This window comes from Heptranchias perlo, chromosome 18 (genome assembly GCF_035084215.1).
Source record: "Heptranchias perlo isolate sHepPer1 chromosome 18, sHepPer1.hap1, whole genome shotgun sequence".
Lineage (NCBI taxonomy): Eukaryota > Metazoa > Chordata > Chondrichthyes > Hexanchiformes > Hexanchidae > Heptranchias > Heptranchias perlo.
The window spans coordinates 34,999,534-35,020,293 of record NC_090342.1 but is presented as its reverse complement, the minus strand read 5'-3'; the positions used below and the strand labels follow the sequence as shown (position 1 = coordinate 35,020,293).

General features: G+C 45.0%; 1 protein-coding gene across 1 annotated transcript in view; it reads left to right on the top strand.

Annotated features, from left to right (window-relative positions):
- The window catches only part of LOC137334460 (voltage-dependent L-type calcium channel subunit alpha-1C-like), a 435,374-nt gene that overhangs the window by 342,421 nt on the left and 72,193 nt on the right, over positions 1-20,760 (top strand). The window contains exons 30-31 of the mRNA XM_067999141.1: positions 17,584-17,712; positions 19,028-19,093. Of these exons, the coding sequence (XP_067855242.1) occupies positions 17,584-17,712; positions 19,028-19,093 (195 nt within the window). The remainder of the gene's footprint in view (positions 1-17,583; positions 17,713-19,027; positions 19,094-20,760) is intronic.

Here is a 20,760-nt window from a genome sequence, read left to right as displayed (position 1 = left end):
TGCAGGTGAGTGCAGGTCATTATTTTGGACTTGCAAGTCGCTGCACACTGCAATTCATGGCATTCAAAAAAAAATGGAGCCAAAGGAAGACTACTCTGCTGGCCAGCATCAGCTTCCTTGCAAAGGAAGAATTATGATAATGAGGTCCAATACTAAAATTCAAGTAGAATGGTCAAGCTCTATCCCTGGTGCTCACCACACCCAGAATCCATTTGGATTGAGACAAAGTGTAAGAAGGGATCGATCACGTTAATAGGCATATTCTGGAAGGGGAGGATGAAATATGTAGGCAAATCTATGAAATGAGTAAAAAAATTGAATAATAATCATGGAAGATTTCAACTACCCCCAAATAAACTGTCAAGAAGAAGTAGGGAAAGGAGAAAGGGGAATGGAGTTTTTACAGTGTGTACATGACTTCTTTCTTATCCAGTATGTGAGAAGCCCAACAAGAGAGGAGTCACTGCTGGATTTAGTAATGGGAAATGAACTGGAGCAGATAAAAGAAGTAAGTGTAGGGGAACATCTGGGCAATAATGATCATAACATAATAAGGTTTAAAATAATTATTGAGAAAGACATAAGTAAGACAAAGACCAAAGTAATAGATTGGAAAAAAGTTAATTTTGAGAGGATGAGAATGGAACTAAGGAAGGTAAACTGGAAAAAAATGTTGCCAAAGGGATAGAACAGCAGTGGGAAATATTTAAAACGGTGATCAATAGAGTTCAGGAAAAATATATTCCTCTAAAAAGCAAGAACAAACTAGCCAATAATGGAACACCATGGATAAATAAAGAGATAAGGGTAAAATTGAAACTTTTAAAAAAGGCATACTCAGTACATAGACAATAAAGGAGAGGATGACAAAAGGGAATACGAAGAAGTTAGGAAGGATGTCAAAAAAAAATTATGATGTGGAGATGCCGTGGTATCAAAAAAAAATTATGATGTGGAGATGCCGTGGTTTCAAAAAAAAATTAGGAAACCAAAGAGGAACTAGGAAATTAAATTATCAAGGAATGTAAAAAGAAATAGTAAAGTATTCCACAGACACGTAAATAACTAAAGAAACATCAGGATAGGGATAGGGCCACTAAGAGATCCACAAGATAAACTCACTGGTAATGACAGCGAAATGGCAGAAATATTGAATAGTTACTTTGTCTCATTATTTACCAGGGAGACTAACAAGATGGGCATGACATTAGAAGAGGAGATCAATAAAGGTATAAAGATATTTAAGATAGAGAGGTGGGGGGGGGGAAGATAATTGATAAACTAATCAAACTTAGGGAGGATAAAACCCCTGGTCCTGATGGATTGCATCTGCACATATTAAAAGAAGTTAGGGCAGAAATAGCAGAGGCACTATTACATACATATAAAAATTCATCAGAAAAGGGAATAGTGCCAGAGGACTGGCAGACAGTTAATGTGATTCCTATATTTAAAAAGGGAGATAGAACAAGTCCAGGGAACTATAGACCAGTTAGCTTAACATCGGTGGTAGGAAAGATAATGGAATCCTTACTCAAAGATGTAATAGAAAAACATCTAGAAAATGAAAATTTAATAAAGAATAGTCAGCATCGATTTCAGAAGGGAAAGTCATGCTTGACCAACCTTATTTGAAGAAGTAACAGAAAGAGTAGACAAGGGTAATGTAATAAATGTAATATATTTCAAAAGGATTTTCAAATGGCCTTCTATAAGGTACCACATTGTCGACTCATAACTAAGGTTAGAACATGTGGAGTCGGGACCGCTAGCAGAATGGGTAGCAAGCTGGCTACAAAACAGAAAACAGAGAGTAGGGATTAAGGGTAGCTACTCAGACTGGCAAAAGGTGGGAAGTGGTGTTCCACAGTGATCGGTGCTGGGGACCACTGTTGTTCACAATTTACATCAACAATTTGGACTTGGGAATGGGAAGTACAATTTCAAAATTTACGGAAGACACGAAATTGGAGGGGTATAGTTAATATAAAGGAAGAATGCGTTAAAATGCAAGAGACATTAATGAACTTGCAGAATAGGCGTGTAATTGGCAAATTAATTTCAATATCGATAAGTGTGAGGTGGTGCATTTTGGTAGGAAGAATAAGGAGGCCACATACTGCTTGGATAATAAGAGTCTAAATGGGGTAGAGGAGCAAAGGGATCTCAGGGTACAGATTCGTAAATCACTAAAAGTAGCGATGCAGGTTAATAAGACCATAAAAATGGCAAACCAAGCACTGGAGTTCATTTCTAGGTGATCTGATAGAGGTCTTTAAGATAATGAAAGGGTTTGATAGAGTAGACGTAGAGAAAATGTTTCCACTTGCGGGGAAGTCCAAAACTATAGGTCATCAGTATAAGATAGTTACTAATAAGTCCAATAGGGAATTCAAGAGAAACCTCTTTACCCAAAGAGTGGTAAGAATGTAGGACGCACTACTACAAGGAGTAGTTGAGGCAAATAGCATAGATGCATTTAAGAGGAACCTAGATAAGGACATGAAGGAGAAAGGAATTGAAGGATATGCTGATAGGGTCAGATGAAGTAGGGAGGGAGGAGGCTAGTGTGGAGCATAAATGCTGGCATAAACCAGTTGGGCCGAATGGCCTGTTTCTTGCAGGCCAGTCTGCAAGTAGAACTGAATTACTTTAAAGAATCGCTCAATTTTATAAATGCATGTACAGAACAGATTGCTCTACATTGATCTAGACTCTGTAACTCAATATAAGGATGACGAATCCACTGGTCTGGCTTGCTGAAGTTGGATTTTTAAAGCTAAGTTACTATTGTAAAACTTTAATAGAAAGTTGTGTTTTTTGGAAGATTTCATATTGAGTTGCATCAGCTCCTTGCATTAGTTTCTATCACTGTGGACAGCATCATTTTTCAACTTAACAAATTGTTCATTTAATACACTTTCTTACAGTATTACTGATTGTTGCTGCAATTGAACTTGCAGCAAGCAAACGGCTGGAATCAGGAATCCCTTTGAGGGTTCCTATCATGCTACATGATTTAGATGAGGAAGGCAAGTTCATGAGGTGACAACTGATGTAGGTATAGTGCCATCTGAGGCATTATGTTGGCACCCTTCACTGCTCCAGATTTGTCTCTCCTGCCTTCTTTCGCATGTGAGGCGCCACTGAGTTATGTAATGCTCCAGGCTGACTTGCAGACTATTTTTTGAACAGGGATGGCTCTTCCTATGGCTGTGAAGGTTACCACAGCATGAACAGAAATGGCTTCCTTTCAATTAATTTGCAAATGGTATCTGACCATAGAAACATCATGGGGGCAATTTTCAACTGCTGTCTACCCATTTCTCACCTGAAAATTGAGCGGCTGGGAGTTGAAAATTGGGGAGGGGCACCTTGGCCACCCCAATGATGCTCAAGGCCCAAAGAACCAAATATTCAGGCGGGCCTGTAAATAGATGAGCAGCCCACCCGCCTGAAACAGGCATAAGGCTGCTTAAAAATGTAAATAGGGATCCTAAAATTGCTGTCAGTCAGATTGGGCCAGGAATGGAGTGGGTAAGTCCCTCGCTTCATTTCAACTGTCCCCCCTTGCCCCTCCCGCCCAGCTTCTGCCAAAGCGGGGGAGAGATAAAATTGAGAACAGTGACTCAGGGAACAATAGGACTCCGAGAGCAAGAGGAGAGTCCGAGAGGTGAGCGCAGTGTAAAAGCAGAGTTCCGAGAGCAAGAGGAGAGTCCGAGGGTGAGAGGAGAGTCCGAGAGGTGAGCGCAGTGTAAAAGCAGAGTTCCGAGAGTGAGAGGAGAGTCCGAGAACGGGAGGAGAATCCGAGAGGTGAGCACAGTGTAAAAGCAGAGTTCCGAGAGCGAGAGGAGAGTCCGAGAGTGGGAGGAGAGTCCGAGAGGTGAGCGCAGTGTAAAAGCAGAGTTCCGAGAGCGAGAGGAGAGTCCGAGAGGTGAGCGCAGTGTAAAAGGAGAGTCTGAGAGCAAAAGGAGAGTCCGAGAGCGGGAGGAGAGTCCGAGAGGTGAGCACAGTGTAAAAGGAGAGTCCGAGAGCGGGAGGAGAGTCCGAGAGCGGGAGGAGAGTCCGAGAGTTGAGCACAGTGTGAAAGCAGAGTTCTGAGAGCAAGAGGAGAGTCCGAGAGTCCGAGAGGTGACCGCAGTGTAATAGAGAGTCTAGAGAGCGGGAAGAGAGTCCGAGAGGTGAAAGCAGTGTAAATCTAAGGCAAGTCATGGCAGCAGAGCTCACACCCATGATATGCTCCTCCTGCACGATGTGGGAAGTCATGGCCACTACAGGTGTTCCTGGCGACCATGTGTGCAGGAAGTGTGTCCAACTGCAGCTACTGGCTAACCGTATTTCGGAGCTGGAGCTGCGGGTGGATTCACTGTGGAGCATCCGCAATGCTGAGATTATCGTGGATAGCACGTTCAGTGAGGTGGTCACACCGCAGGTAAAGATTATGCAGGCAGAAAGGAAATGGGTGACCGCCAGGCAGAGTAAAAGGACTAGGCAGGTAGAGCAGGAGTCCCCTGGGGCCATCTCCCTCTCAAACAGATATACCGCTTTGGATACTGTTGGGGGAGATGGCTTATCAGGGGAAAGCAGCAAGAACCAAATTCGTGGCACCACGGGTGGCTCTGCTGCACAGGAGGGGAGGAATAAGAGTGGCAGGGCTATAGTGATAGGGGATTCAATTGTAAGGGGAACAGATAGGCGTTTCTGCGGCCGCAAACGTGACTCCAGGATGGTATGTTGCCTCCTTGGTGCTAGGGTCAAGGATGTCACGGAGAGGCTGCAGGGCATTCTGGAGGGGGAGGGTGAACAGCTAGTAGTCGTGGTCCATATCGGTACCAACAACATAGGTAAAAAAAAAGGATGAGGTCCTGCAAGGTGAATTTAAGGAGTTAGGAGATAAATTAAAAAGCAGGACCTCAAAGTTAGTGATCTCAGGATTACTACCAGTGCCACGTGCTAGTGAGTATAAGAACAGGAGAATAGACCAGATGAATGCGTGGCTGCAAGGATGGTGTAGGAGGGAGGGATTTCGATTCCTGGGACATTGGGACCGGTTCTGAGGAAGGTGGGACCTGTACAAGCGGGACGGGTTACACCCGAGCAGGACCGGGACTGATTTCCTCGCGGGGGTGTTTGCTAGTGCTGTTGGGGAAGGTTTAAACTAGAATGGCAGGGGGATGGGAACCTGAGCAGGGAGACAGAGGAGGGGGAAACAAGGATAGAAACAAAAGACAGAAAGGGAAGAAGCAATAGTGGAAGGCAGAGAAAACAAGGACGAAAAACAAACAGGGCCATAGTGCAAAATAAAACTAAGATGACTAGCAATCTTAAAAAGACAAGTCTAAAGGCATTGAGCTCGAATTTAGCAGGCCTGCGGGTTCCCAGCGGGTGGTCCTCCGGGAGCGTGGAAAATGCGGACGGCTAGTTGCGTGCGTCCCCCACGCGATCGCGGGATAATTGAACAGATTAAGCCCTGCTTCCGGGTTCTCTGCTCCCCAGCTGCGTGCCGGCCGGCTGCGCATGCGCAGTGCCGTCGACGTGATGTAGGAGCTCCACTTAAAGGGGCAGTCTCCCAAAGCCCCTCCTGCTGCAATCATTAGGTTGTTGATGATGGCTCAGCCAAGGGGAAAGGCTGCGCCCCGTTTTTCCGACCTAGCGCTGCAGCTGATGCTGGAGGGCGTGAGGAGGAGGAGGGACACGCTCTTCCCGGAGGATGGACGCAAGTTCCCTGCCGCCGCCACCAGGAAGGCATGGGCAGAGGTGGCGGCGGAGGTGAGCAGCAGGGCCAACATCCCAAGGACTTGGGAGCAGAGCCGCAAGCGCTTCAATGACCTGACTAGGTCTGGCAAGGTGAGTACACCAACGCACCCTCCCACATCCCGTCCCCACCATCACGGCAAACAGATCACAACCCCCTCCTGCACAGCCACCACTGCGCTCCATCAGCAATCCTCACAGCCACTCATTCACCATCCTCGCCGTGCCCACAAGTACCCACCGTCCCTGTCCCCACCCGAACACTACCACACACCCCAATCCCCATGCAATGGGATGGGCACGTGGCACACGCATCCTCCCATCCATCTGCGCCACGCTCAACCCACCCACACCGATGCTCGATGCGTCTCACAATGCAATACGCACCCACTCACACATCTGTGTTCTGCCTTGACAGGAGAAGAGGAGCAAGAACAATCGTGAAAGGGCACGCACCGGAGGTGGCCCGCCGCAAGTGGTAGAGCTCACCGACGCCGAGGTGGAGGCGCTCGACCTCGCCCGCACGCGACATTGCCTGTCGGTGGCTGATGGCGAGTGTGTCGCTGCAGAAACGGCCGGTAAGGGAAAGCTGACACTCAACACCCATGATCACGAGTGACCGTATCATCACCTGCCATCAGGCGCACCGTAAAGTTGGTCCACATGCCTCATAGTGCCCTCTGTTCTCTTGCAGGGCCGTCTGCGAGTGAAGCGATCGAGGAGGGCGATTCCTCAGAGGACATGGCGGTCTCTGAGGGTGCATCGTCACATCAGAGCCAACCATCCACCAGCGCAGAGACACGCACCTCGGTGGGTCCCCCTCGCCAACTAGTTGGGGTAGCACTTGGTGATTCACCGCGCACGAGTGAGCATGAGCAGACCCTGGTGGCAGGGGCAGCTGCGGAGGGTCCGCGTCGGAGGGAGCACTCATCTCCAGGCTCTGCTCACCTGGACCCAGATGCTGAACCCAGGGGGCCACCAGTGAAAAGGAGAGTCGTCGAGGGGCACCAGCTAATTGCTGAGGTACTGGGAGAGGTGCCGCGCGCATTGTCCACAATAGCGCAGGCGATGGAGGAGTCCAACTCCTGCATGCGGGCATTGGTGGCGCAGGCACAGGAGGGTACCGGCGACACAGTGTCGCGGGTAGGTGCGGGACTGTCTGCGGTGGAGGACAGGCTGGCCTCCCTCGAGCGTCACGCACAGCTCCAGATCGAGTCCTTGCAGGCCCTGACAACGTCTGTACGGATTCAGGGTGAGCAACATTCCGCCGCCATCAACAGGCTGACGGATACACTCGGGGTGGCCTTGCAAGGCCTCACACATGCCATCCAAACTGCCGTCCAGCAGGGTGGAAGGGGTGATGTGGGCCGAGGCCACGAGAGGGATGATGGTGACCGGGGACATGGAAGCGGGGACGCTTCTCAAGGCGCCCCCACGTCCCACCCGTTGCCCACCTCTCAACCAGTACCCGCAATGGTGCCTCCTCTCCAGGTGGCCGAGTCTGCCCCTGCCCCGGTGCAGGAGGAGCAGTCTGTGGAGGTGCCGTCACGGGCACCGAAACCCAGGGGCCGTCCGCCAAAAGCATCTACCCGGTCAAGGCGAGAACACGAGCAACCTGCCACTACCTCTGCTGGAGCCACAGGGGTAGCACCACGTAGGGGTACCCGCAAAAGAAATCCAAAGGCGTTATAAGCACAAAGGGAATACACCAGGGTGTCTATTAATTTGTACATTTTTTTAATATATCATGTCACATTGTACATATTAAATACTCTATTCTCACCACTCCTGCCACCTCTCGTCCATTCTTCCGCGGCCTGTGCAATAGGTGCGTTCCGTGGAGGCCATCATGACGGCGAACACCTGCTGCCGCCCATTGGGCACACTGCTGTGGGTGCAGGAGTACTGGCAACAGTCTTTAGTGGAGGGGGCTGGTATGGCCGCTCGCATGTGCAGGTGAGGAGATGCGAGCGCCTCGCACTGTCTGACTCTAGGAGAACCGTTGACGTATGAGTGCCTCCCTGGCCCGGCGACCATCCCGGTGAGTCGTGGTTCGGCGCATGGGTCGTCCACTATCCTCTGGCGCGTCCTCCTCCTCCGCCTCCTCCTCCTCCTCCTCCTCCTCCTCCTCGCCCTCGCCGTCCTCAATGTGGGTGGCGGGTGTGGATGGGGCTTCCTCCAGCGGCAGCCCTCTCTGTTGGGCCATGTTGTGCAGGGCACAGCAGACAACTATGATCCGTCCCACTCTGAATGGTGTGTATTGCAGCGCTCCCCCAGAACGATCAAGGCACCTGAAGCGCATCTTGAGCAGCCCTATGGTCTGCTCAGTTGTAGACCTGGTAGCAGTGTGGCTGTCATTGTACCGACGCTCCGGCTCGGTGATGGGGTTCCTCAGAGGCGTCATGAGCCACGTGTGTAGGGGATACCCCTTGTCGCCGAGGAGCCAGCCGTTGCCGTTGTTGGGTGCCTGCAGGATGGGCGGGACGGCGGACTCCCTGAGGACGAAGGCATCGTGGCAGCTGCCGGGGTATCTGGCGAACACGTGTAGGAATCTCTGGCGGTGGTCACAGATGAGCTGGGCGTTCATGGAGTGATACCCCTTCCTGTTGATGAACAGCCCTGGCTCATGCGGAGGTGCCCGTATTGCGATGTGGGTGCAGTCGATTACACCCTGTACCCGTGGGAAGCCAGCCATGGCATGGAATCCAACCGCCCTCTCCATCTGGCTGCACTCGTCCATGGCGAAGTTGATGTAGTGCGAGGCCCTGCGGAACAACCCATCGGTGACCTGCCTTATGCACTTGTGTGCAGAGGACTGACAGACCCCGGTGATGTCCCCGGTGGCACCCTGGAAGGAACCGGATGCGAAGAAGTTGAGGGCAGTGGTGACTTTGACGGCGACAGGTAAGAAGATGCTGCTTGGTCCATCAGGGAGCAGCTCGTCGTTAAGGAGGCTGCAGATGTCGGCGACTACCTGGCGATTGACTCTGAGCCTCCGTATGCACTGCTCCTCGGAGAGGTCCATGAAGCTGAGCCTCGCTCTGTACACCCTGTGCGGAGGGTAGTGCCTCCTGCGACGCATCTCTCTCTGCGGTTGCCCTCCCTCCTGCTGTGCAGGTGGGTGTGCCACCGCACCGTGTTGGGGGGCTCCACGTCTCCGAGGCGGACGGCGTGGACTGCGAGGCTGCTGGGGCTGGTCATGCTGTTCGTCCTCCGACGATGTCAACGCACCACCCATCTGGCAGGTGTTGGTCTGAGGGGTTGTGCAGGGTAGGTGGGTGGTTCCTCGGACTGGGGCTGCGGTTTCGTGTCGGTCTGTCCTCTGGCTTGGCGGGGGGTGGTGGAGGGCAGGGGTTGCCCTATGTGACGCGGTGTCCTCCTGCGTGGTTGAGGGCTCTCCCCCGTGGAGTGCACCTTGGCACCTGCCACAGGCTGCTGGCTGCAACACGCCTGGTTGGAGAGAGACTGTTTCCCCCAGTGTGTGAAACTCACTGCCTTGAACCTAAAATCCCACACTTCCTCTTTTGACAGCTGCTTCAGCTCATTAAATGAACTCAACAAGCAAGGTAAGTACACTCAAGTGGAACCCCGCTGGCTTTAATTGCCTGCGGGATTCCCACCAGCGGGGCTTGCGCGCGCAGCCCCGCACGTCAGCGCGGTACCCGGAAGTGGCCGGGATTTCGTCGCGATCCGGTCACGTGACCGGATATCGGGATTTTCGGGGCCACCCCGCTGGAAACCCGCCGGAAACCCGACACGAAAATCGAGCCCATTGTGTCTAAATGTGCGGAGCATTCGCAACAAGGTAGACGAATTAACAGCACAGATAGATATTAACAGTTATGATATAGTTGCGATTTCAGAGACATGGCTGCAGGGTGAACAAGGATGGGAACTGAACATCCAGGTGTATTCAATATTTAAGAAGGACAGGCAAAAAGGGAAAGGAGGTGGGGTAGCGTTGCTAGTAAAGGAGGAAACCAATGCAATAGTGAGGAAGGATATTGGCTCGGAAAATCACGATGTGGAATCTGTATGGGTGGAGCTAAGAAACATAAAGGGCCGGTAACCTTGGTGGGGGTTGTCTATAGGTCCGCAAACAGTAGTGGAGATGTAGGGGAGGGCATTAAATAGGAAATTAGAGACGCATGCAAGAAGGGTACAACTATAATCATGGGTGACTTTAATATACATATAGATTGGTCAAACCAAATTAGCAATAATACTGTGGGGGAGGAATTCCTGGAGTTGGGGTTTTCTAGACCAATAAGTTGAGGAACCAATTAGAGAACAGGCAATCCTAGACTGGGCATTGTGCAATGAAAAAGGATTAATTAACAATCTTGTTGTGCGGAGTCACTTAGGGAAGAGTGACCATAACATGATAGAGTTCCTCATTAAGATGGAGAGTGAAGTAGTTGAATCAGAAACTAGGGTCCTGAATCTAAATAAAGGAAATTACGAAAGTATGAGGTGCGAGTTGGCTATGATAGATTGGGGAACTTTACTAAAAGGGATGACGGTGGATAGGCAATGGCTAATATTTAAAGAACGTGTGCAGGAATTACAACAATTATTCATTCCTGTCTGGCACAAAAATAAAAGATGGCTGAACCATGGCTTACAAAAGAAATTAGGGATAGTATTAGATCCAAAGAGGAGACATATAAAATTTCCAGAAAAAGTGGCAAATCTGAGGATTGGGAGCAGTTCAGAATTCAGCAAAGGAGGACAAAGAGATTGATTAAAAGGGGAAAAATAGAGTAGGAGAGTAAACTAGCAGGGAACATAAAAACTGACTGTAAAAGCTTCTATAAATATGTCAAGAGAAAAAGATTAGTGAAGACAAATCCTTACAGTCAGAAATGGGGGAAATTATAATGGGGAACAAAGAAATGGCAGAACAATTAAACACATATTTTGGTTCTGTCTTCACAAAGGAGAACACAAATAACCTCCCAGAAATGTTAGGGAACCAAGGGTCCAGTGAGAGGGAGGAACTGAAGGAAACCAGTATTAGTAAAAAAAATAGTGCTAGGGAAATTAATGGGGCTAAAGGCTGACAAGTCCCCGGGGCCTGATAATCTACATCCCAGAGTACTAAAGGAAGTGGCTCTGGAAATAGTGGATGCATTGGTGATCATCTTCCAAAATTCTATAGACTCTGGAACAGTTCCTACAGTTTGGAGGGTGGCAAATGTAACCCCACTATTTAAAAAAGGAGGGAGAGAAAAATCAGGGAATTACAGACCAGTTAGCCTAACATTAGTAGTGGGGAAAATACTAGAGTCTATTATAAAAGATGTGATAACAGAACACTTGGAGGACATTAATGAGATTGGACAAAGTCAGCATGGGTTTATGAAAGGGAAATCATGTTTAACAAATCTACTGGAGCTTTTGAGGATGTAACTAGTAGAATAGATAGGGGAGAACCAGTGGATGTGGTGTATTTGGATTTTCAGAAGGCTTTTGATAAGGTCCCACACAAGAGGTTAGTGTGCAAAATTAAAGCACATGGGATTGGAGGGAATATACTGGCATGGATTGAGAATTGATTGACAGACAGGAAACAGAGAGTAGGAATAAACGGGTCTTTTTCCGGGTGGCAGGCAGTGACTAGTGGGATACCGCAGGGATCAGTGCTTGGGCCCCAGCTATTCACAATATATATCAATGATTTGGCTGAGGGAACTAAATGTAACATTTCCAAGTTTGCACATGACACAAAGCTGGGGTGGAATGTGAGCTGTGAGGAGGATGCAAAGAGGCTCCAATGTGATTTAGACAAGTTGGGTGAGTGGGCAAGAACATGGCAGATGCAGTATAACATGGATAAATGTGAGGTTATCCACTTTGGTTGTAAAAACAGAAAGGCAGCTTATTATCTGAATGGTGATAGATTGGGAAAAGGAGAGGTGCAACGAGACCTGGGTGTCCTTGTACACCAGTCACTGAAAGCGAGCATTCAGGTGCAGCAAGTAGTTAGGAAGGCGAATATTATGTTGGCCTTTGTTGCAAGAGGATTTGAGTACAGGAGCAGGGATGTCTTACTGCAGTTATATAGGGCCTTGGTGAGACCACATCTGGAGTATTGTGTGCAGTTTTGGTCTCCTTATCTGAGGAAGGATGTCCTTTCCATGGAGGGAGTGCAACGAAGGTTTACCAGACTGATTCCTGGGATGGCAGGACTGACGTATGAGGAGAGATTGGGTCGATTAGGCCTATATTCACGAGAGTTTAGAAGAATGAGAGGTGATCTCATCAAAACATATAAAATTCTAACAGGACTAGACAGACTAGATGCAGGGAGGATATTCCCGATGGCTGGGGAGTCCAGAACCAGGGGTCACAGTCTCAGGATATGGGGTATGTCATTTAGAACCGAGATGAGGAGAAATTTCTTCACTGAGAGGGTGGTGAACCTGTGGAATTCTCTACTACAGAAGGCAGTGGAGGCCAAGTCATTAGATGTATTCAAGAAGGAGATCGATATATTTCTTAATGCTAAAGGGATCAAGGGATAAGGGGAAAAAGTGGGAACAGGGTACTGAGTTAGACGATCAGCCATGATCATTTTGAATGGCAGAGCAGGCCCGAAGGGCCGAATGCCCTCCTCTTGCTCCTATTTTCTATGTTTCTATGACTCAGGTTCTGCAACAAGAGTTCCTGGAGTTAGGAGGTAGGCAGGACCTCAAAAGTAATAACCTCCGGATTACTACATATATCACATGCTAACCAGTATAGGAATAACCAAATTAGTCACTAGAGATGTGGTGTAGGAGAGAAGTATTCAGACTCTTGGGACATTCGGACCAGTTCTGGAATAGGATTGAGCTTTAGTGTAAAGACAGTCTAAGCTGAACAGGCCTGGTGCCAAAATTCTTCCAGGGAGATTAACTGGACTTGCACTGGAGAGATTAAACTAATGTGGCACGGAGAGTGGAAAAGCAGGAGTGTAGAGCAGATGTTTGAAAGGAAAGTAAGCTTTACATGTACAGGTAATAAGGAGATAGAAAAGTTGAAAAGGGTTAAACAGAACAAGATAGTAAAAAAGAAATCAGGATGTGGGAAGGGAATGGAAAAAATGTGAAAAGATGGGAATACAAACTGAAATGTAGCTATATTAATGCAAATAGTATGAGAAGTAAAACTTCATTGATTAAAATAGAAAATTATGACATCATAGTAACTGAAAGATGACTGCAGCTCTGTCAGGAATGGCAATTACATACGTGAATATAATATTTTCATGGGGAGCAGAGAAGGGAAGAAGGGTAGCAATATTAATTAGACACAACATAGCGCTAAAGTGTAAGAAATTAAACGGAGAAATGGACCAAACAGAATCCCTTTGGATTGAGCAAAGGATTGGATGTGTTACTGGGAATTTATTATAGACCACCAAACAGTGCAATGAAAATTGAGCATGAAATTTGTACATAATTAGAGAGATGTGTATTAACAGTAGAATTAAAATTCTAGGAGATTTTAATTATCCAAAAGTAGATTGGGAGAGGGAAATGTTTGCAATGAGAAAGAGGAGTATTTTTTTTGGAATGTATTCAGAACTGTTTTTTACTACTAGCAGCTGCAGAAGCTTTTGGATAGGGAGGAAATCAAAGAAAAGTCAGGGTCCTTGTTGGGAAGAATAAAATTCAGGTCCTCCAAACAAAGTTAGGAGGTTGATTAAGATATACTATTGCAACACAGAAGAAAGCATTACTTGACATGGTTCTAGGCAATGAAGTGGAACAAGTAGATATCGTAAAAGTAAAGGAACCTTTGGGAAGCAGTAACCAAAAAATAATTAGATTCAGTGTAAGAATAGAAAACGAAAAAGAAAAATCGGGGATAAGGGTACTTCACCGAACAAAGCAAAATACCAAAATAAAAATGGAACCTTGCCCAGATTGAATAGAACCATAGATCAGCTGTGGCAAACGAGATTGAAGGGTACACACCAAACATATTCCAGTAAAGAAGAAAGGGAGTGTATCAAAGGCTGGGGTTCATGGAAATTTTAAACTAAAAAAGAAGCATTTAACACTTGCAGGATAGATAATAGAAAAAAATAGAATCCATATAATGAATATAGGAAAGCTATGAAAAAGAGATAACAAAGCCAAAAGTGGATAAAATTGACAAAAAACATAAAGGGCAATAAAAAGGATTTTAGATAGAATCTTAACATTACCAAGACATGGATGATGCATTCAAGATTTCATTATAAATTTGATCGATACACTTATTTTCCGACCACAACAACAACTTGCATTTATATAGTGCTTCTAACATCCCAAGGCGCTTCACAGGAGTGATTATCAAACAAAAATTGACACCAACCCACATAAGAAGATATTAGGACAGGTGACCAAAAGCTTGGTTGAAAAGGTGGGTTTTAAGGAGCTTTAAAGGAGGAGAGAGAGGTAGAGAGGTGGAGAGGTTTATGGAGGGAATTCCTGACCTTTGGACCTAGGCAGCTGAAGGCACGGCCGCCAATGGTGGAGCAATGAAAATTGGGGATGCACAAGAGGCCAGAATGGGGGGAGCGCAGAGACCCTGGAGAGTTGTAGGGCTGGAGGAGTTTACAGAGATAGGGAGGGGTGATGCCATGGAGGGATTTGAAAACAAGGATGAGAACTTTAAAATCGAGGCGTTGCGGGACCAGTGGCCAATGTAGGACAGCGAGCACAGGGATGATGGGTGAATGGGACTTGGTGCGAGTTAGGATATGGGCAACAAATATATATACATACATAAATAAATAAAATAGGGGCGGGACAGAGTATCAAGAGCCAGATCATTCCCAGTGAATGAACAATTTCCTATCAGGATAATCATCATTCAAAATTAAATCATTCCTTAACTTAGATAATAGGCATTGGATTTAGAGTCTATCTTCATTTTCAATTACTAAACAATGAGCATGTTTGTAGCTGAATTGGAATCAATATCGGTTCCAGTGTGAATCCATATTGATGTATGCGAGTACAGTATATAAGTTGAAGATCTGACTGTTAAATAGTTACAGCTACAGCACTTACACCCTCTATATAAAAAAAATAATTTTGTTCATTATTGAAGATAAGAGGGATTGCTGTATTTTGCTTGTTTTCGTCTATTTGATAGTATCTTCCCCATGTTCAAAACAGTAAACCATGTACTTAACTCCTGCCTGGTACAATTAAAGGGACTTCTATGTCATGTTATCAGATTTGTAACCATAAATGCCCAATGACATGGCTAGTAAAGCTTTGTTGTCCCTGTATCAACATTAATACGTGCCACAGAAATGTTCTACTACATCGAAAGTCGAATTAGCTGCCCCCAGTGGGAGAGGTGATTGGCGCTACAATTGGCCTCATCACCCTGGATTAGTGAGGAAAGAATCAGCTAAGGTTCCCGCTCCTGATCACTATCCAGTGACCCATGGTGGAAAAACACACGTGTAGATATCAGCTGAGGCCAAAATTGGGCTCCGCTGTGATGTCTCTGTGCCCATATAGCTTGCTTACATATGAATAATGGCCATTTGGGTAAGATAGCAGAGGTGATTTGGGGGATTTTCCTGGAATAACCAGGTGTAAAAACTCTGCTTCAGACACATCATGTAGATTGTGGGTGAAATGCTGTACTGCAGCAGAAGGGATGTCTGTGGTACCCACGGAACCATACCCCAGCAAGGAGGCTTTCAGAAGATGAGAGGAGGAGAGAAAATTGGTGTATAAAATTAATGAGAAAATAAATTAAAAATCTAAGATAACCATCTGTAAATTACATCACAATAGTTCACAGTACAGCAGACATCTCGCACTGCCTTGCAGCCTTTCACCTGCGATGGATACAATAGGTCTGAGCAGAGTTTTCAGAACTAACTGTTCTAGAAAGCTCCACCAACGCTATTGTGAAGTCCCTTTAAGTAAGCACCACAAAACAAAAAAAGAAAATAGCCAACAGGACTAAGACTGGACATCTTGAAAGATCCCAAACTTGTTGAAGGAAGAGAAAATATCTATTAGAGATGGTCTAGTTGAAGTGTTTAAGAAAAAAAAAGCTGTGAAATGCCCTTCCTTCATGTTGTGGCTGCTTTGTTAGTATACAGACGTGTGCAGAGATGTAGCGGAAATGCTGTCTCACTGCCAGTCTTATTACAGCTCATCTCTATCTGCCTTTCTTTAAAGCCAGCTGAGAATAACCCATCCACTACCATCCCCATGGTAAGACAGATGTGCTGCAGGTCTCCTTCCTCATCTACTGCATGTTTTTTGTTTGTTTTTGTGCACTGTCTTTTGAAAATGAGTCTGTACACTTTTTGGGCCTGTTTTCTCTGCCTGTCATTATGGTCCTATAGTTTGTGTTGGAATACTGTGAAGTGTGCTCTATTTTGTCACTGTGTATAATTTGTGACACATTTCTTTTAGTTGTTGTGTGTCTATGCAATAGATGGCAAGGAGCTTAGATCCCATAAAGTTTTCTGGTTAAGTTTCGATAAAATAAAGTCAATCTGTATTGGTAAGATGAAGTCCTGTTTATGGTAATAAAAGAGAAAATGTGTAATGTAAAGGATTGTTGAAGTGTGCGGCTGAAATTTATTTGTTTTTTTTGTGATTGACCTCAGTATTATTTCCTATCTGTGAAACAATATTGAACTATATACAGCTGCACCCAAGGCTCCACATTAGACGCATTAAAGGGATAGTCTACCGGCACAGCTCATTGCGTTCATTGGGTCATGCTCACAATTCCCTCCCTTAACACACAAGTCATGCAAGTGAATTTCCGAGCAGGGTTTTCTGGGAAGAGTGGAAAATTCATTGTTAATTCTTGCAAAGAATAGACCTTTTTTTAGCTAGTCTCAAAATTCCTAACACTTTACATAAAGCGAGAAGGATATTTGAAAATGGAAGATTGTGCTTGACAAACCTGAAAGGAGTTTTTTGAGGAAGTTACAAATATGGTGGATGGGAGAAATTCAGTGGATATGGTGTACATGGACTTTGAGAAAACTTTTAACAAGGTATCACACAAGAGACTATTTAAGGGATATAGGATTAGAGGGAGGGCAGCAAATTGGATTAAAAACTGGTTAGAAGAGAGGAAACAGTAGGAGTTAAGGGCAGTTTTTCAGAGTGGATGGAAGTAGGTAGAAGTGTCCCATAGGGTTCTGTTCTGGGACTACTTCTGATCACTATGTGCATCAATGATTTGCATATAGGGCTAGAGGAAGTGATATCTGAATTTGTAGATGATGCTAAAATAGTATGAAAGGAGGCTGCAAGGGGATATTGATAAGAGAATGGATTGGGCTAAAGTGTGGCAGATGGAGTTTAATGTGAGGTGGTATATTTTGCTTTAAAAAAGTAATAATTATACTTTGAATGGGAGAAAGCTAGGTAATGTGGAAGAGCAATTATATGCCCATTAAAATCAATGGATGAAAAAACAATGGCCTCTGTGTATGAGTGTGTATATCAACACACTTTTTCTGCTTAACCCATCCAGCAAACAGTGTTGTTCTGATGTCACTTACTGTAGCCTGCATCCATTCTGCACAGCTGCAATAATGGTGCTGTCTTGTATCATTCTGGACCAAGTTCTACAGAGTGGGGATAATGCCAAGTGGTATCTTTGGTGGTGAATGGTTTAATAGTTCCAACAACTAGCTATTAGATGTGTTTTGTATTAAATTCTTAACAAAGACATTTTTAAATTAAAAGTCACCAGAAAGCTGTTGGGTCTGAGCTCTGAATACAGTATTGTCAATAGTTGCCAATATGTACTTTTCACTATGTACTGTGACCTGTTGCTTTCTATGAGGTACTCCAGAATTCAGATGAAAACTCTAGGATTTCCATTACCTTCTTCCGTCTTTTTCGGGTGATGCGCTTGGTGAAACTTCTAAGTCGAGGTGAGGGAATCCGAACACTGCTGTGGACATTTATCAAATCATTTCAGGTGAGAAAACTTATTGAAAGCTCTAATTGTGGTTTATAGTGTACTTCTGTTCTGCTTTCCATAGTTACGTTTTTTTCATTTCAGTATCTAGTTACAACAGAAAGTGGTTAGTTTACTTTAGTAATCTTTTTATGGTATGCTTATAGCAGGCTGTCCATTTCAAGGAGCTTATCTTCCACAGATGCAGCCTAAATAAGGCCTTTTTTAACTTAAGAGATCACTGGAATGTTCAGGGTTGCATGTTTAGCAGCGAGGCCCATTTTTTTCAACAACTTCATAAATCAGGATTTTTAAAAATCAGTTTCTGTGGTACCACACCAAATGTTTAATGGGCCAGCTTAGTTACTTCAAGTCTTGATTCTAAAATAATGTTTACAGCAGGTCAATATTTTTTTTAAGAATAACAAGTAACATCTTAAATGCAATCTGTTAACATCAAATAACTGACATGTTAGTGGTTTCAGTTGTGAAGCAATGTTCCTTTAAGTCTCATTGTTAAGCATTGATATTTTCATTGTTGAAGTTTAGATGAAATTGGAGTCAGTGAAATTTTTAAATTCTGGATGATTTGCTAACACACAGATATTCTCCTCTAAAGTTTGGCTGAATTTGATAGAAAGAAAATTTCAAGTCATTTAAGTATTGTTGCCTGTAGCAAACACATACAGTTTCAAAGTTGCAGGACTCTTAAAGTGATGAGTTTCATCATACTTAACATCAGTTGACTTTAGCTGCGGAAACATCAATAAATTTGCAAACATTTATCTAAATGAAGCATTTGATCTGTTCCATGTACCCATAATTTTGTGAAGGAAAAGAATTCTTCTAGTCTGCAATCTCACTTGGGGCTGACAGAATAAATAACCTTGTGAGATGCAGCAAGACAAGTCTTACCTAAATTTGGAATTTCTGATTGGCATTATTGTAACGCTGAATGTAGCTCATTTAAAATAAGTGGGTTGCCACTGGTGTTAAAATAACACTGATCAGAATATCAAGTTTATATATAGTATTATTATGTGTACTAACATAGGATATCAAGTTAATTTTGTAATCCCATGCTCCCAGCGTGGAGTTGCATGCAAAAGGAGTTTGGGCGGAGCAAGGGCTACATTACTGTGGTGCTGATTTCCCAGTCGGCACTCTTTTAAACAAGGCTCAAATAGCATAAACTTTATGTCACCAGAAGGCAAAAATTTCTAGCCTCTATCTTCAGCACCATTCACCAGGTGTAGTAGTACTATTTCCAATAGTAGAGGCATTAGAGCCAGCTGTTTAATAAGGTCAGTTAACAGCGTTTTCCCTTTCATTGCAGGCACTGCCATACGTTGCTCTTTTGATTGTTATGCTATTCTTCATCTATGCTGTGATTGGAATGCAAGTAAGTGGCCTTGTACCACAGTACAACACCAAGCTTGGTCATTATCAACCCATATATTGTATAGAGACATGTGATGAGCACACAGCAAGGAAAGCATGTTGTGCTGACTGGCTACAGTCTTTATTATGGTTAATGTTTGGAATATATGGTATTAAATATTGGATCTTTTATATAGTGTATATTTTACACTCAGTAATATCAATAAATTTATAATATAGTTGAAAATAATAATTGGTTCAGTATATAGTTATGTTGTATGGAACTAGTAAATAGTAGATAGCCTGAGCAAGCTAGCACAACTTTTGCTATTAGCTATGAGAAGATGCATCTCCCTTCCTGTGGCAAAGTGCAGCCCTCCCACAACAAATTTGTGATTGAATCACATGTGGGACATATGCCAATTAGAACAAATTATGTTCAGCCTGCGACTGAAACTTGAGAAATATCAAGCAATCCGACATCTGTTCTTGAAGACTTATCCACCAGAAACTGCCCCCCCCCCCACCGCCTCCCACCACTACCACCCCCCAACACAACAAGCAAATCTCTCACCGTGAACGACAACAACCTCATCTAACATAACCGCTGATTATGTTAGATGACCCTGGGCCTAACTAATTCCTAGAAAACAAAACAAGCTGCATCAACCCCTTCATGCACGCTGCTCCTAGCATAAGCACAATCATGGTAAGAAACCTGGATATATCAATGCACTCCTCGCACAAGCACCAGGTGATCAAAACTTACAATGGCTTTGGAAAATATGTAACTGTACTATTTTTGAGAATTCAATCAAAAAAAAAGAAAATACAACAACAGCAATTTACATTTATATAGCACCTTTAATGTAGTACAATGTCCCAAGGTGCTTCACAGGAACATTATCAGACAAAATCTGATACTGAGCCACATAAGGAGATATTAGGATGGGCGACGGTAGGTTTTAAGAAGCGTCTTAAAGGAGGAGAGAGGTGGAGAGGTTTATGGAGGAAATTCCAGGGATTAGGGCCTACAACTGAAGGCATGGCCGCCAATGGAGGGGCGAAGGAAATTGGAAATGCACAAGAGGCCAGAATTGGAGGAATGCAGAGATCTCGCAGGGTTGTAGGTCTGGAGGAGGTTACAGAGATTGGGAAGGGCAGGCCATGGAGAGATTTGAACACAGGGATGAGAATTTTAAATTTGAGGCATTGCTGGACTGAAAGCCAATATAGGTCAGCGAACACAGGGATGATGGGTGAATGGAACTTGATGCAAATTAGATCCGGGCAGCAAAGTTTTGGATGAGTTCAAGTTTAGGGTGGGTGCAAGGTGGGAGGCCAGCCAGGAGAGCATTGGAATAGTTGAGTCTGAAGGTAATAAAAACACAGATGAGGGTTTCAGCAGCAGATGGGCCGAGGCAGGGGCGGAGACGGGCGATATTACACAAGTGAACAGTCTTGGTGGTAGAGAAGATATGGGGTCGGAAGATCAGCTCAGGGTCAAATAGGAGGCCGAGGTTACAAATAGCCTGGGTCAGCCTCAAACAGTGGCCAGGGAGGTGGGTGAAATCGGATGCTAGAGAATGGAGTTTGTGGTGGGGGCTGAAGACAATGGCTTCTGGCTTCCCTATATTTAATTGGAGGAAATTGCTGCTCACCCAATACTGGATGTCGGACAAGCAATGT